General features: G+C 40.3%; 3 protein-coding genes across 3 annotated transcripts; 1 reads left to right on the top strand and 2 right to left on the bottom strand.

The window, feature by feature from the left end:
- Window positions 1-203: 203 nt before the first annotated feature.
- Window positions 204-8,877, top strand: ddx19a (DEAD-box helicase 19a; the record flags this gene model as incomplete). The annotated part of the gene is made up of 12 exons (XM_080762829.1): window positions 204-243; window positions 835-889; window positions 988-1,053; window positions 1,421-1,556; window positions 1,672-1,764; window positions 4,794-4,896; window positions 4,996-5,110; window positions 5,353-5,530; window positions 6,440-6,677; window positions 7,107-7,269; window positions 8,516-8,707; window positions 8,816-8,877. Exons 5-12 carry the CDS (start codon window positions 1,703-1,705, stop codon window positions 8,875-8,877), a joined length of 1,113 nt encoding a protein of 370 aa, XP_080618955.1. The 5' UTR covers window positions 204-243; window positions 835-889; window positions 988-1,053; window positions 1,421-1,556; window positions 1,672-1,702.
- Window positions 8,878-10,368: 1,491 nt separating this feature from the next.
- On the bottom strand, window positions 10,369-11,103 carry ubxn10 (UBX domain protein 10; the record flags this gene model as incomplete). Its single annotated transcript, XM_080762826.1, has 1 exon — window positions 10,369-11,103. The coding sequence occupies one exon, from the start codon at window positions 11,101-11,103 to the stop codon at window positions 10,369-10,371; it is 735 nt and encodes a 244-aa protein (XP_080618952.1).
- A 1,169-nt stretch (window positions 11,104-12,272) lies between these two features.
- Window positions 12,273-14,858, bottom strand: cptp (ceramide-1-phosphate transfer protein). The gene is made up of 3 exons (XM_080763137.1): window positions 14,802-14,858; window positions 14,544-14,718; window positions 12,273-14,333 (listed from the first exon to the last, which is right to left on the bottom strand). Exons 2-3 carry the CDS (start codon window positions 14,675-14,677, stop codon window positions 13,811-13,813), a joined length of 657 nt encoding a protein of 218 aa, XP_080619263.1. The 5' UTR covers window positions 14,678-14,718; window positions 14,802-14,858; the 3' UTR covers window positions 12,273-13,810.
- Between the last annotated feature and the right edge of the window lie 202 nt (window positions 14,859-15,060).

The raw sequence follows: 15,060 nt of genomic DNA, 5'->3' as shown, positions 1-15,060 counted from the left end.
TCGGGCCATGGGACGGGACTCACCCACTCGCTCCACGGTCTCTCTCCAGTACTCCACCTGATGAACGAACGGGAGCATCATCATCATCATCACAAGCATCGCGTTCACGTCAACAAAACTTTTGAAAGTTAACTTGTTGTTTGAAGAAAGCACCATTATTAACATCTAATAATGGCTTCAGAGTCTTGGTCAAGGGCCGCCGATATTCAAGATGCTTCGACTATTAAACCTAAACCCAGACAGGTAACGTGTCGAGTTTTACATTGATGGCATGCAAACATCAAATGCGCTTTAATACATCGTCTCTCGAATTATTCTTTCGACAGTTCGACCCAAATGACCGGAAAATTAAAGATTTACCATATGTACAAAATAATTATAGACAAAAAAGTAACTTTTTTCGTTGTAACTTGTACTTTCTGTCTTTCTTGTACTTTTTGTCGAGTGACCCTTAATACCCTGTGCCCTGTGTCGCACCGGACACCTGTTAAGCTAACAAGCCCCAACATGATGTTATCTCATGGCTACCAATACCATGTTATGCTGTCTGGTAGTAGCACGTGTGATTCTTTGCAAACTTGCACCTATTAATGTACTGTCTATTATGGCATTGCACTGTGGTTTTATGCATTTCTTATGTAATTGCATTATGTTTGATTAAACACTTTGCAAAAAAGGTACAGTGGTACGTACTATTAATGGTGATAAAAGGATAACACATAAAAGCTCTGAGGGCTTGTTTCCATTTTGGTCCTGTAAATGTGCCGTGGTGTTTGCATTATGTACTGTAATAATTCCATTGCATTAATGCATTGTTTCTGTGTTCCTCTCCAGTTTATCAGGCGTATAGACCGGGACACTCCACTGAGCATCAGAGGAGAGATAAATGGTAACTTTAATCTTGGCATTATTAAAATGACTTTGTATCTTAACAAGCCATCTTTGAATTCTCATGATCTGTATGACATCAATGTATGCTGCTTGTAGGGAACGTTTTGCCAGTGATTGAAAAGAAAGGAGAGGCACCAAAGAAAGCAGAGGAACCAGATAAAGGTACAATGTATTCGTTTTTGGTCTTTGCTCTTTGCATTTTTCACATTTTATAAACATAAGAAATGGTAATAAAGTCCAACTTGTAAAAGTAATCTGACTAAAACTAAAACTTATGTGGAACTAAAACTTCCACATAATGACGATATTGTACATAATGCACAATATCGTGAATTAAAAAAAATGCATGCATGCTTAATGTTGGTGTGGTATGAATTGCAAATACGTAGATGGCTCTCTCCTATATCATATCGTCAAACATCTTAATGGCCACCTTTCCCTCTGATATATAACCTTGTCATACATACAGCTTCTGTATTGATCTGAAGTCTGATCTTTTGACTCATACAGTTCATTGTGTATTTTACAGTGAGCGCAGCAGAACAATCACTGCTGAATAAATTGATTCGCAACAATCTTGTGAAGAATAGAAACCACGTTGAGGTTCTCCAGCGAGACCCCAACTCTCCTCTCTTCTCTGTGAAGACATTTGAAGAGCTCAGACTGTAAGTCTGGAACTCCCAGCAATGTTCCAGAAGGCTATATACATTTCATCCAATGCCGTTACTGCATATTGTTTTCAGTTTCATAACATGCCAGTATTGGCTTGGTGTTCAACAGGAAACCTCAGCTGCTTAAGGGTGTCTACACCATGGGCTTCAATAGGCCATCAAGGATCCAGGAAAATGCACTGCCAATGATGCTTGCAGAGCCGTGAGTACCTTTTCATGATTGCGGGACTATATATATTTTTCATGATGGTCACCATGTTTATGCAAAGATAGTTACATAAAGTCTGGAGACTGGCAGCACTAAAAGTATGGCACTGATATCAATCATCCACCCCATATGTCAATCATAGCGTGCATATCATAGAATCCCAATGTCAGGGTAGAAAAAATTGTGACCTTGATAAAAGTCTGATCTTTGCCTAATAACATTTCATACGGAAGTCTCCACTAAAATTACACCTAAACCCACAGTGTTATCTACTTTTTTTGGGAACATGTGCATCAGTGAATGTGAAACAGTGAATGTCAGATGTTTGTATTTTGCTACAGTATACAATACATAGCCGCAATTTGCAACACAGATATTTATATAATAGGATGAATCTAGAGTTACAATACACTCCATTGACATCCCATTGATCCAGATCTCAGATCTGCTTGTATTAACAGTGTTTAACAATGTTAAACTCACCAACATTGCAGCTGTAGGGAAAACTTTAATTATCTTCTTTCAAATGGCAAAGCGTTTGTTTCATAAAAATCCACCGTTGACATGTTATGAGCTACTTTCTGTCAAGAAATTCTCTGCCGTGATATTTTTTCTAATTGTTGGAGTTTGGAAGCACTGGTTTTTATTAATGGGTCGTGCTGCTGCCTCCATTATGTGAAAATTCGAAACAGGATTCGTTTCACTAATCGCCTGAACATAAATTTTTAATGTGGCTAGCGATTCAGGGGCTGGAGCCAGGCTAGGTACGCGTGGCAGTTCAGTGACTTCGACAAGCGCTTCCAAAACCCCAACACTTAGAAAATGAATCACCTGCACAGAATGTCTTGACAGAAAGTAGCTGATGACAGGACTTTTATAAAACAAACGCTTTGCAGTTTGAAAGAGGATAATTCAAGCTTTCCCTACAGCTGCAATGTTGGTGAGTTTAACGTTGTTTAATACAATCAGATAGGACTTTTCTGTACAGTGAATTTGAAGGATAGAAAGAGAATAATTCAAGCTTTCCGAACAGCTGCAATGTTGGTGAGTTTGACGTTGTTTAATACAATCAGATAGGACTTTTGTGTTTGAATGAATGGGCTGCCAATGGAAGTTGCACCTAGGTAGCACCTTGCCATTAACTTATATGTTAAGATGGCCGCGGTCTGCATATGGAGAAGAGCAACTCCAGATTCATCCCATTATAAAATAATCTAGTGTTGCAAATTGTGGCTACAGTATACAATCATATTCTTTCACATCTGTTTTACATTGAAAGTGATGCACTTCAGGGCTCGAAATTAACTTTTTTACTTGGTAGCACTGGTGCTACCAAATTCAGAATGAAGGAGCACCCACCTAAATGTATTACACTTGTAGCCTACAACAGTGGTTCCCAAACTTTTTCATGTCAAGGACCCCCAAATTGACACACTGACTCCCATTTGAAAATATATGCCAGGAACCGTCCCCCATAAGAGAAGACTTTTACGGCTCTAGCAATTATTTTCAGCTATTTTCATTTCAAGGAGTCAAGGACCCCCAGTTTGACCTGTGTGTGTGTGTGTGTGTGTGTGTGTGTGTGTGTCTCCACACATTCCATTCAATTGAGCTCTTTTGTTGTTTCTCACAGCTGACGACCTTAGGTCTGATCACCCAGCTGATGTTATTGACTCACTTAATGTCCACGGACTTACATGGGAGGAGTAGACTAGTAGAGGGAGAGCAGGAGATATTTCTTTAAAGAAATCACAACTCTGAGAGTGTACAAATGTACAGGGAAATTCGTATACCCATAGTATGTACACTCAGAGTTTCAGACCCTCCATTTGGTTCCTAACTATCATTTAGTTGAGGACCCCCTGTAACTCCCTCAAGGACCCCTAGTGGTCCCTGGACCCCACTTTGGGAACCACTGGCCTATAAGCCAGTTGGTATGAGATGCTATTTTTGTTTAAGAAGTGCCAATAAACCATTTGAAAATAGAATTAAATTCTAAATACTGTCTCTGCTATAATTTCTGGATTTATAAATGGCTACGAAACACTTTGTTTTATGCAGGACTGCTTTTTTATTTAATTTAAAAAAAAAAAAGTTTAAATGGGTAGCCATGGCCAGCATGGAATTGCATCTTCACTTGCTGCTTCCAGATGCAGGGACACTTTCTGAGAAGTTATTTGCATAACATTAATTTGCATGTCTAGGAAAAAGATGGTGTGTGCATGTGTGTGTGTGTGTGTGTCCCTCCACACATTCCATTCAATTGAGCTCTTTTGTTGTTTCTCACAGCTGATGACCTTAGGTCTGATCACCCAGCTGATGTTATCTCCTGCTCTCCCTCTACTCCTCCCATCGTCAGTCCACGCTGACGATGGGAGGAGTAGAGGGAGAGCAGGAGATATTTCTTTAAAAAAATCAACTCTGGACAGGAATGGACTATTTATGCTCTACAAGTTGGATTAAATCATCTCGCAGGATGGAACCAGCCCGCGACCGGTCGCAATCGTTTTGGTCGCACTACAATAAAAATGGTCGCAATTTCGAGCCCTGCACTTACTGCAGGCTGTTTTACTTATCAAAGAGGCCAGAGTATCTTAATTTTGCTGAAGACACTTCTGACGGGGTCAGAAGTCGAGCACCCCCAATTCATATTTCCATAATCAGCCTAGTGGGAATATGCATGCACAGTTTCACCGCAATCGGACACTGTGTTCATGATTTGCGGCATTTTGTACAAAAGGGCCACTCCTGAAAACTTAGTCAGGAGTGGATCTTAGTCAATGGGGATGGAATATGGGGAAGTGGACAGGTCCGTGTTGATCACATGACTATAGAGATGGTATATAGCGATTTGCGTGATGTATGGATGACAGTGTCGATTGCCAACAAGAACTTGGCTAAGATTTAGGGTGTTGTAGCACATTGAAAGCAATGTGAGCTTGTAGATCTGCCATCTAAACATATAATTCAGGCTTTAGGCTTTATCTCTCACCTCTTCTATCTTAACATTGTTTTTGCTCTAGCCCTCAGAATCTGATTGCCCAGTCCCAGTCCGGCACAGGTAAAACCGCTTCCTTCTCATTGGCCATGCTGAGCCATGTCGACCCAGCTGACAAGTGGTGTCAGGTAAGTCTTATGTTGTTTGGAACCCCACAATGTCTGCTTATCTTCCTAACAAGGCTTGAAAACTAGTCATTTAATGACATTATTTCTTTGCACTTGCAGGCCCTTTGCATTGCGCCAACATACGAGCTTGCTCTGCAGATCGGCCAGGTCATTGAAAAGATGGGGAAGTTTTACGCTGACGTCAAACTGGCCTATGCCATTCGGGGCAATAGACGTAAGTATTTTCATTTTGTAATTAGCATTTTAACCACTTTTAAACCTTATTCAACGTTTCAAACATGTTCTAAAAATAGACCGTTGTGACCTTGTAGATTAGCTATTTTTGAAACATTTCGGCTAAAATGACATACCCAAAATGGGGATGCCAGGTAAAAGCAGTTACATTTGTAAATTGTCCTGCAAAGGGCTCTTGCAAGTTGCAACATATGCTATTAGATCTCTTTATGCTTCCTTCAGTGGAGCGAGGTACAGTCTTGCAGGAGCAGATCGTCGTCGGGACACCTGGTACAGTCCTGGATTGGTGCTGGAAGCTCAAGGCCATCGACCCCAAGAAGATACGAGTTTTTGTTCTGGATGAGGCGGATGTCATGATGTCAACACAGGGCCATCAGGACCAGAGCATTCGCATCCATAGGCAAGTTTCCCCTCAGAGAAATACTTTAAAGGATCATGGGATCCTAGGCAGAATATAGCTGCAGCTATTGGGTGTGATTTATTGTTCTTTATTTGGAATAAGAGAAAATATGTTTGCACTTTTATTGAAGGAGTTAACCGGAAACGGAATTTCGGCTCACTTAGTGTGATCTCACAACCTAGAATGAACGTACACAGACTAGTCTTGACATGTTTCTTGATGCAACGAGACCGACAGAATCCACGTAAATAATTGAAACCTTTGCCACATTTTGTATCCACGTTGTTTTGTATTTTTCTACGGCAAGAAATCATTAAACTATTATATTTCATAGATAAAAAGAGAAGGATCCGGCAAAAAGCAGTTGCCTTTTTAATTTAATAAAGGCGTTCCTCATTTTTTTTAACTTTGTGTGCCCGGATCCTTCTCTTTTTATCTATGTATTGATCCCGTTTTTGATCCGTGTGAGCACCTTTTTATCATTATCACATTTTGCTATCTCCATTGAACACCTGGTTATTTCCTCTTTTTTCTATTTATTATTATTATTTTTTCTATTATTTCATACTTGGTGTCGTCATGTCAAACTTTTAAGGACTTTCACTTTATTATAAGTCAACAGTGTGCAGGCATAGACCGTAGTCAACAGTATTGTCAATGCTTGCACCTTGGTGCACCTAAATCTAACACTCTCATTAGTAATTAGAAGTTAAAACTAATATTTCAGTTCAGCATTATTTCTTTGTTTGATTGTTATTCCTGATTGTTGTCACATGCCAAAAATTGCAAGCTCACAACATAGTCTGTCATTGGTGTGATAATTACGTTTTGGTGCATGACACCAGCACATGTCATATATGTATATTACTCTCCAACAAACCTCTTCTCTCCATTTCCCCTCTGCTGCAGAATGCTGCCTAAGGATTGTCAGATGCTTCTGTTCTCTGCCACCTTTGACGACATGGTGTGGAACTTTGCACAGAGGGTGATTCCCGACCCAAATGTCATCAAGCTGAAGCGTGAAGAGGAGACACTGGACAACATCAAGCAGTTCTACATATTATGCGAGGGGAAAGAGGCCAAGTTCGCAGCACTCTGCAACATATATGGATGCATCACCATCGCACAGGCCATGATCTTCTGCCATGTAAGTCATGTGGCTTAATCTTAATCTTAAAGCTTTGGATGAGTATTCTCTCTCTCTCTCTCTCTCTCACACACATTAAAAAAAAATGTTAATCTTCGCCATCGTCCACAGACTCCACACACAAAGACGTAATATTGCACATGCCACACTAGTTCAGATGATCTGATCTCCAAGCACACCCCCTCACAGTCACATTTACCACGCTGAGTGCTGCGAACTTGGTCGTTGTATTTGGTCTCTCCTGTGTCTAGGTTGGACACGACATTTGACACTGGTTTAACACAAAATAAAATTTCTCCCCACAGCAAGAAAGTTGTCTATTAGCTCAGTGGATAAACCTTCAGCACTTGTGCAGGAGACCCGGGTTCAAATTCAGGGTAGAATGGGAAAGTTCCAGGTTATGACGGACAACATATTGACTTGTTTCAGACTCGCGTGATGGCTGGCTGGCTCACTGCTGAGCTAAGCAAGGAAGGGCACCAGGTGGCACTGCTGAGTGGAGAACTGACTGTGCAACAGAGAGCTGCAGTCATCGAGCGCTTCAGGAATGGCAAGGAGAAAGTGCTGGTGACCACAAATGTGTGCGCCAGAGGTAAATCATATAGTACAACTAGGGAATTAATGATGATGCATTGCGACAGTTAGAAATCGATTAGGATTTAGCAACTTTTACTTAAATCGGTCAATTATAAAGAATCTCAATGATCTTTTGAAGTGGCCTACTTTTTTTCCCTTCACTGTTCGTCAGCAGGCACACAAACTTACTCTTACTATGGATGAATTGGGCTTTTAGCAGTAATGTATATTACTGTATACTGTAGTATGTACAGTCAATCTGACAAATGCTCCTATTGTTGAATGTTTCTATTCTGGTGGAGTGGGATGGTATACAATACATAACTATAACCCAAACCATTCTTTCATTTGATATAGTAACGTTAAGAAATAAATACTGTTTCATCAAACTATAATTAACTCTCTGTCTGTCTGTCAGAAACACTGCCGTAGCTCCTCACTGCCTGCACCAATCACTCCCACTTTTCACACAGTCATTGATCATAATAATATGGAGGTCTTAACGAAGCCCTTTTTCCAATTTAACAAATTATAAATTAATAATAACTTTATTAGTGAATTAAAATTGCCCCATCTACTTACATGGAACAAAGCTTATTTTACATGTTGCTGCATCACGCTGGATCCACTGCTGCTTTCACATGTTGACTTCCACCACTTCCGACATCAACAGCCTACGTAAACTTTCCGAACTGCTTTCGCTGTGTGTGTACTCAATTGTGCGTGTGTGCACTCAATTGTGCGTGTGTGCACACGTGGACAAGCGCACATTTTCTGTGTAGTGTGTACGCGTGGCCATGTGCACATTTTGAGTGGGGATGCAACCGTCTTCAGTTCGCAATAAACACGAGATACAACTGTCTTCCCTCCCCCCCCCCCCCCGGCGAAAACAGCTCATCTACAAGCTCACAACATCACGGGTTGCAAAAGCCATTAGTTCTCTCAAGCCAAAGCTCAAAATTGACACCATTTTGGACGCAAATGCACCTGCAATTGGATCTGTGCGACTTACCAAATATATCTGGGAGTACCTGTGCGACTGTCCATACTTTCTGTGGTGCATGTCAAACTGGGGGTCCTTCATACTTTTCAAATAGGGGTCTGTGGGCTATTAAGTGTAAATGTTGCGGTCCTTGCCATGAAAACGTTTCCCTACCATTCATTTATAAGAATACTTTCATGTTATACTGCTGTATTCATTACAATTTTTTTTTTTAAATTCACAATCTCAATTTTATATCTTTGTCTGTGTTGCATGGCAGGCATCGATGTAGAGCAAGTTTCCATTGTCATGAATTTTGACCTTCCTGTGGACAAAGAAGGGAACGCTGACAACGAGACATACCTTCACCGGATTGGCCGCACTGGGCGTTTTGGCAAACAAGGATTTGCCTTCAACATGGTTGACAGTCAACACAGCATGGATATTATCCGTCAAATTGTGTTGCATTTCAGTATGTTTTCAGTTTGTTTTTCTAACAATTTGAAATTGATACTACTACAAGACATCCACTTGGTTCTTTTTTAATTCTTCCTAATATTGTTTTTTCTTTCTCCCGTAGACAGGAAAATTGTACAACTTGACACCGAGGATGCAAATGCACTTGAGAGAGTCATGAGCTGAATTCGTTGCTCATGCAGTTGGATGGCGTAATCACACTTTGTGCACCATGTACGACATGGGCCTTTTCCACATTTATTTTATTTACAAAAAAAAAAATATATATATATATATATATTCTTTTCTTTGGTTTTTGCTAATGTTGGCTATGCAAAGTTATTTTATTTTTAGGCCAGTGTTAGCCTAATTTGTGCCAAAGTTTTAGCACTTTATAAACTATCCATTATGCTGGGTTACCATTTTGAAAGGTGCTGCTGTTAACTGTACAAATGTACGGTAGTGAAAACTTTAAATAATGCTATGCGGTTATTTTATTTCTTTTGGCCAGTAGCAGCCTAATGTATGCCAAAGCGTTGAGCTATACACTTTATACTATACATTTTTTCCTTTATACTATACATTTTTTCTTATTTTGAAAGGTGCTGCTGTTAACTGTGTAAAAGTACAGTAAAATTGAAAACTTGAAATTATGCAATTTATGCACAAAGTATTTGGTAGCCGATTCTGTCAGTTGACACGAGTTGGGCCCTTTTTTGATGTTTGTCACGTGTTGGCTAAATTAGCTTTTTGTGAACAAAGTTAAGATGTTTAATCGCAGCGAGACTGTTGCAGTATATTCCATTCTTTCATTCTCTGCATTATTATGAAGAGCTCTTGCCCAAACAATTATAACAGCTGTCTGTCTGATACATTTTTAATTTGAAGGCAACATTAAGTTTGGAAACATAGTTGTCCAGCCCTTGTATTGGCTGATATTTGATTGGCTTTTCCCATATCTTGTCATCAACAATACTTAAAAATAAAACGAATAAACTTAACAGCTGAGCTACATGATTCAATGTTTTATTTTATTTTTTAAATGTGTAGTATGAGAATGCATGCCTTCATGTATCCAATAGGAGTATGTATACCACAGGTGTTTCAAATATGCAATTCAGTACATCTAGCCATGTTCATGTTCTTTTCTAGTGTAGTGTAAAAGGCTGCAGGATCTGTCCACTGGAATGTGTTTGGAGCCGTTGCTATTTAAAGGATTCTGGAAATTAGATTTTATACCATGATGAAATAAGGAAGTATACAATTACAAGTAGTTTGTAATGATAATCAATAATATTGATCTATTATTTAAGCTCAACCACTTTATACTTTATGTCAATAGTGAAAATAGCTGATCTACAAGCTCACATTGCCACATACTAGTCTGTGTATGTGGCACATACACGGATACTGTGACGTTCAAAGTAATGTGGCAGCTATAATGAAAAGATTGTATAGGCCTATGCCAAGATTGTATGCATGTGTACGGTTTTATTACATAATGCATTTTCTGAAGGAAGCCGAACAAAAATATGTTTTATTCTTATGTACCTTTCCTGTACACAAGATGTAAGAAAGCACAACCTTGAATTGTGAGCTTGTAAATCAGCTATTTCTGGTGAATGTTCTATTATGACATGTCCAGAATGGGGATGTTAGTATTAAAATGTGGCCTGTTCATGCAAAGTCCACTGAGCTATCTTCCTGAGAAATGCATAGCAGTGATTTGTTCAAGATACCACACTGGGCCAATGTCATGTCCAAGTCTGTGAAGGTCTGACGTGGTACATCCATGGTCTCAATGAAACCACCTCCATACGTTGTTCCATATCTGGCTTCTGCACTAGCTATCACTGTGAGCAAGGTGTCTGTAAAGAGATAGTGCTGCTCAAACCTTCTGCCACTGGGAACTCGGATAGCTAGGAGCAAACTCCCTCTAGGACCAGCGGGTTCTCGAGTTGTTTCTGGTTTCAAATCAGACTCTGGGGGCATGAGGGAGACCCTGCAGTTCACATCAGCCACATTGCCCATTTCAGGGTTGCTTTGGGTTATCGGCGCTGTGGGCAAATTGGGCTCAGTGTGCCTGTGCTGTTTGTGGCGGATACAATTATTAGAGAGCTTATTGGGCTCTGATCGCCTTTTCTCAATGGAAGGAAGGACCATGTACTTGTTTAACGAAAGTGCTGGAGGTGAAGGGCCAAACTGCAGCATGTGTGCAACTTCATCCTGTGATTCCTGTCTCATTTGGTGGGTCTGTCTGATCATGGGGTGTGACTGTGAGCAGAGGTAGCTGTCTGGCCTGCTGTGCTCCACAGGAGGTTTTGGAGTCAATGCTGCACTCTGGATGCCATCTGGAGGGCGGATTGAGGCCCTGCGTCTTCCTTTCGAGGATTTAGGCCTTGTCAAATGCATGATCTTCTGCAGCTATTGGGTTTCTCCTAGTGACTCACTGGCAATGAAGATTATCAGACAGTGATTTCTTTGGGAGAGAGACAGAGAGTAGAGAGAGATTCATGGTAGTGTAAGTAAAGCCTAAAGGTGATATTTTGGTTAAAACAAAGTATTTTGTGTAAAGGTTTTAAATATGTATAGGCCAGGGATCCCTGTCTATGAACAAGATTCCTACTGAACAGTGAACAAACACTATAGCAAATAAAAGTATTAGTCTACTATCAGAATATAGACATAACATAATATTTAACAAGAAATGAACTTACTGCACCCAGCCTTAGGACAACTGTAGGACCAATTTCTAGATTTGATTTGAATTAAAAATCACAAAAAACGAATTAAAGTTGTATATTGTCAGACGTTGAAACTGATAGTAGGCTAATCAGAGCGAATGTCTTGCAGCCACTATAACTGAACATAGCCGAACTGAACACATTCTTGATCATGTCTCTGTAAAAATCACTTACAGTAAGCTTAGTCTTCATTCCACTGGAAGACCATTCACTATTGGGCATTTTACAAGATAGGCCTACTGTAACTTCTCTAGACACTAGACAGTGTAGTTAAGAATACATTTAAAATAATTAAATACCGTTTTTCATTGTTTGAATATGGTTCCCATACAGTTTTCATCAAGCTTCAGTAGGAAGTACTCTCCTTCAGCGTCTCTTAAGTTACCTTGGCAATAGTTACCTTGATGACATAAGTTGTATGTATGCACTAGGCAGTTAGCAGGGAGCCTCCCGGTGTCGGAAAGGAGTAGCTGCAGCAAATGACTGTGCACTGCCCTTTTGAACATTTGATTTTGAAATTCAGTCAGACTCCTTACAGCAGCCAAGATACACAAGTGTACTTGAAGGCAGATACGTTATTCAGTAGTCTATACAACACATTAATAGTATACTTATACATCTCATTAGTAGTCATAAATTAACCATTTTATGTGGTGTAGTGAAATGCTTTGGCAACATTGGTCCTCCTCTTCCATTTGTCTATTGGATGGAATGTTGTTTAAAAACGTTGATGGCCAATGGGGCGCCATTGGAAGCAACTGTGCATAGATAAATTTGAAAATAAAAACAAAGGACAGAAATCACCTGAAGAAATCCCATAACATTTATTTGGCTACAATGATTTCAAATAGGTGGCCTACAGTAGTCTTGTCATTTCATCTTTTTATACCAACGGCATAATTACCACGCGGCATCTTGACCTCAGCATCACTCAGACTACATAATTTACTGTATTATGAATAAACCAGCAGATATATAAAGATAGTTTTCATTATTTACAGTGCATCAGGATTAATTACTTGTAATCATTGTGCTACGGCACTGAATGTAATGTTTCCCTTAATGTAAAATAAGGTTACAGGGAATGTGAATTAACATGTCCATCATCAAAGTATTTACATTTATAAATACTAATTTAACAGCAGGTACATATTCAAGTTGACTTGATTAAACATTCACTAGACAAATCTTGCCATTATGTCTAGTCTAGTATTGTGTCTAGATTGTACAGATAAAAATATCACCCATAAATACAAGAATACATACAGCTAATTAGGGCACACAGTAAAATCATTAGTGTTTATTTAACTTGGTGTACAAATGGAATCAAACTGTGCCTCCTTTTTTAATGTTGACTTATTAAGATTACCATCAAGTTGACATTTAGTGCCTTTTTCCAATCTTTGTTAAGAATGTAAAAGTTTGCAACATGTGTGTGTTGCTCATGCAGGCATTGAAGCAAGTGTCCATTGTAATTTAGGTCATTTTGACCTTCCGATGGACAAAGATGGGAACGCAGATGGAAACGAGATATAGGTCTACAGTACCTTTACCGGATTGCCCGTGTCAGGTGTTTGAGGAAGCTCAAAACATCAACTTGGTGGTTATCTAAATCAAAAATATATTTGGAGCTGGATCCAGTGTGCGGACTCTGTTCTCTTTTAATATTTGTCGCTGACGTCAATAAATGATGGCCATGACACTTCAAATAGCTAGGCTTTTTAACTTTGGATGCGTGTGCTATATTTACTTATTCCCTACAGACAGATTCCAGCGATGATGCCATCTGGAGTGAAGTCTCGACCTCCAAGCCAGGATCTGAGCTCACTCAGTTTCATCTCCAAGCTCTTCTCAACTATGGGAACTGGTCTAGACTCTATGGCCCCTTTTCCACTTTCGTTCTAGAACTGGTTCCATAATTCCATTCTAGATTATTGGAACCTTGGTGCTTTCAGGGTACCAGCAGCCATTTTTGGTTCCAGTTCTGAACGAACTTTTAGGGTTCTGAATTTTTCATTTTCAGTGGAAATACTCTGAACTGGTTCAATATTAGGCAGGAAAAGTGTTGGAAAGGGGGCCTATCTGCCATCTTGATTGCAAGAGCGGTAGAGCGCAGAGAATTATGTTGGTTCCATTTGTTCGCTCTCAGAGATAAATGAACACTTAGGATTTGACAATGTAATGTAGGTGGAACAAAGCAGTGCCAGGAATTTACAGTACAGATATCTTAGGACTGGACAACCAGAGAATGTAGGCACTAGGCAGATTTGGTACAATGTCCATTTATAAATCGACAACTACTAACAACAATTACATATTTCATCATGTCTTTAAAATCCCAGTGGAGGAAAAAAAACATTTTTCCTTCTCAAACTCTAAGGTATTTCCAAGAGGTTGTGTTGAGCATAAACATCCTCTGTGATCCTGTACACCTCAGAGATGAGCGGCAGGGCATCGCCTAGCATGGCCACCACCTGCTCCGGGGTACCTACATTCATCACTTCAAAAAACGTAGCACGGTACGGCAGAAAACGGAACGCTGTGCCCGCAGCCGTACGTACAACCCAGGGATGGTGTTGGGCCAGGGATACATTGTAGGACTCCGCACACATGGCTGAGGTCTTACAGTCTTCTGTACTGGTACGGAGACGCTCCAGGAACAACTCCAACCATCTCAGGGCACGGTGGAGTCTTAACAGGGTGCGGCAGCCTGACTCTGGGTGACTGCCCTTCTTGCTGATGTCCACCAGTTCATTCTCCAACTCATATTTGACCATAGACTGGATGGTGACATAGTGGGAACCATTCTCACCGTTGAGGAAGTTGACTAGGATCTGGATTTTATTGACAGCATCCTTGGAGATGAAGCTGAACACACTGCCCAGGCTATTCATAAACCTATATAAATATAAAAAACAACATCATGTAAAGTGGTAGCCTGGTCCATTACAGCAGGAGGTACAAGTACAACTGCTCAATGATGGCAGCAAATGTTACTCTGCATTGGGATAAATATTCAGCCTTTTTTGCATGGCAAACAGAAAGTAGAGGTAGAAAACCAGGACAAGAACAGGGTTGACCTAATTGTTGTAACTCTAAACTACTTACCTTACTAGCCCACGCCACCCGGCAATATAGTGCTCAGTGGAGACTTCTTTATTTTCCGAGAGACATTCCTTGAACGTGTCGAGAACTTCTTTTAAGGAGAATTTCTGTTCATCCACTGCCACAGAATCAGCCATGGTACAGTCAGCACAGAAACGGTTAATCTATCCCGGAAGTGCTATGGATAAATGAAAGGACAAAATAACAAATGAATGAATGTTGAGGTTGCAACGTGCCAACGTAGCCTTGCAATCAAAGCACCTTAAATGCAGCTAGTAAAATTGACAGTGAATGGACACGGCGTTCATTGCGTTTCCTATTTTCTTCTGACGACGAGCGACGATTTGTCGCTTACTCGCTTTGATCTTCTGCGGTATGATTATTCATGCTGGTCGTATGACGGTGTCGCATGTTGAAAATCTACAAACCCACGGCCCGTTGGGAATGCGACAGGCTGTGAGCTTGTAGATCTTCTTGCGCGCCACCTCCGTACGATGAAGTACCAGGCGGTAGTGGCCGG

This window comes from Protomyctophum bolini, assembly GCF_963924005.1.
Source record: "Protomyctophum bolini genome assembly, chromosome: 5".
Lineage (NCBI taxonomy): Eukaryota > Metazoa > Chordata > Actinopteri > Myctophiformes > Myctophidae > Protomyctophum > Protomyctophum bolini.
Note: the sequence above shows the minus strand (reverse complement) of the source record. Positions and strands in the feature narration are given on the sequence as shown.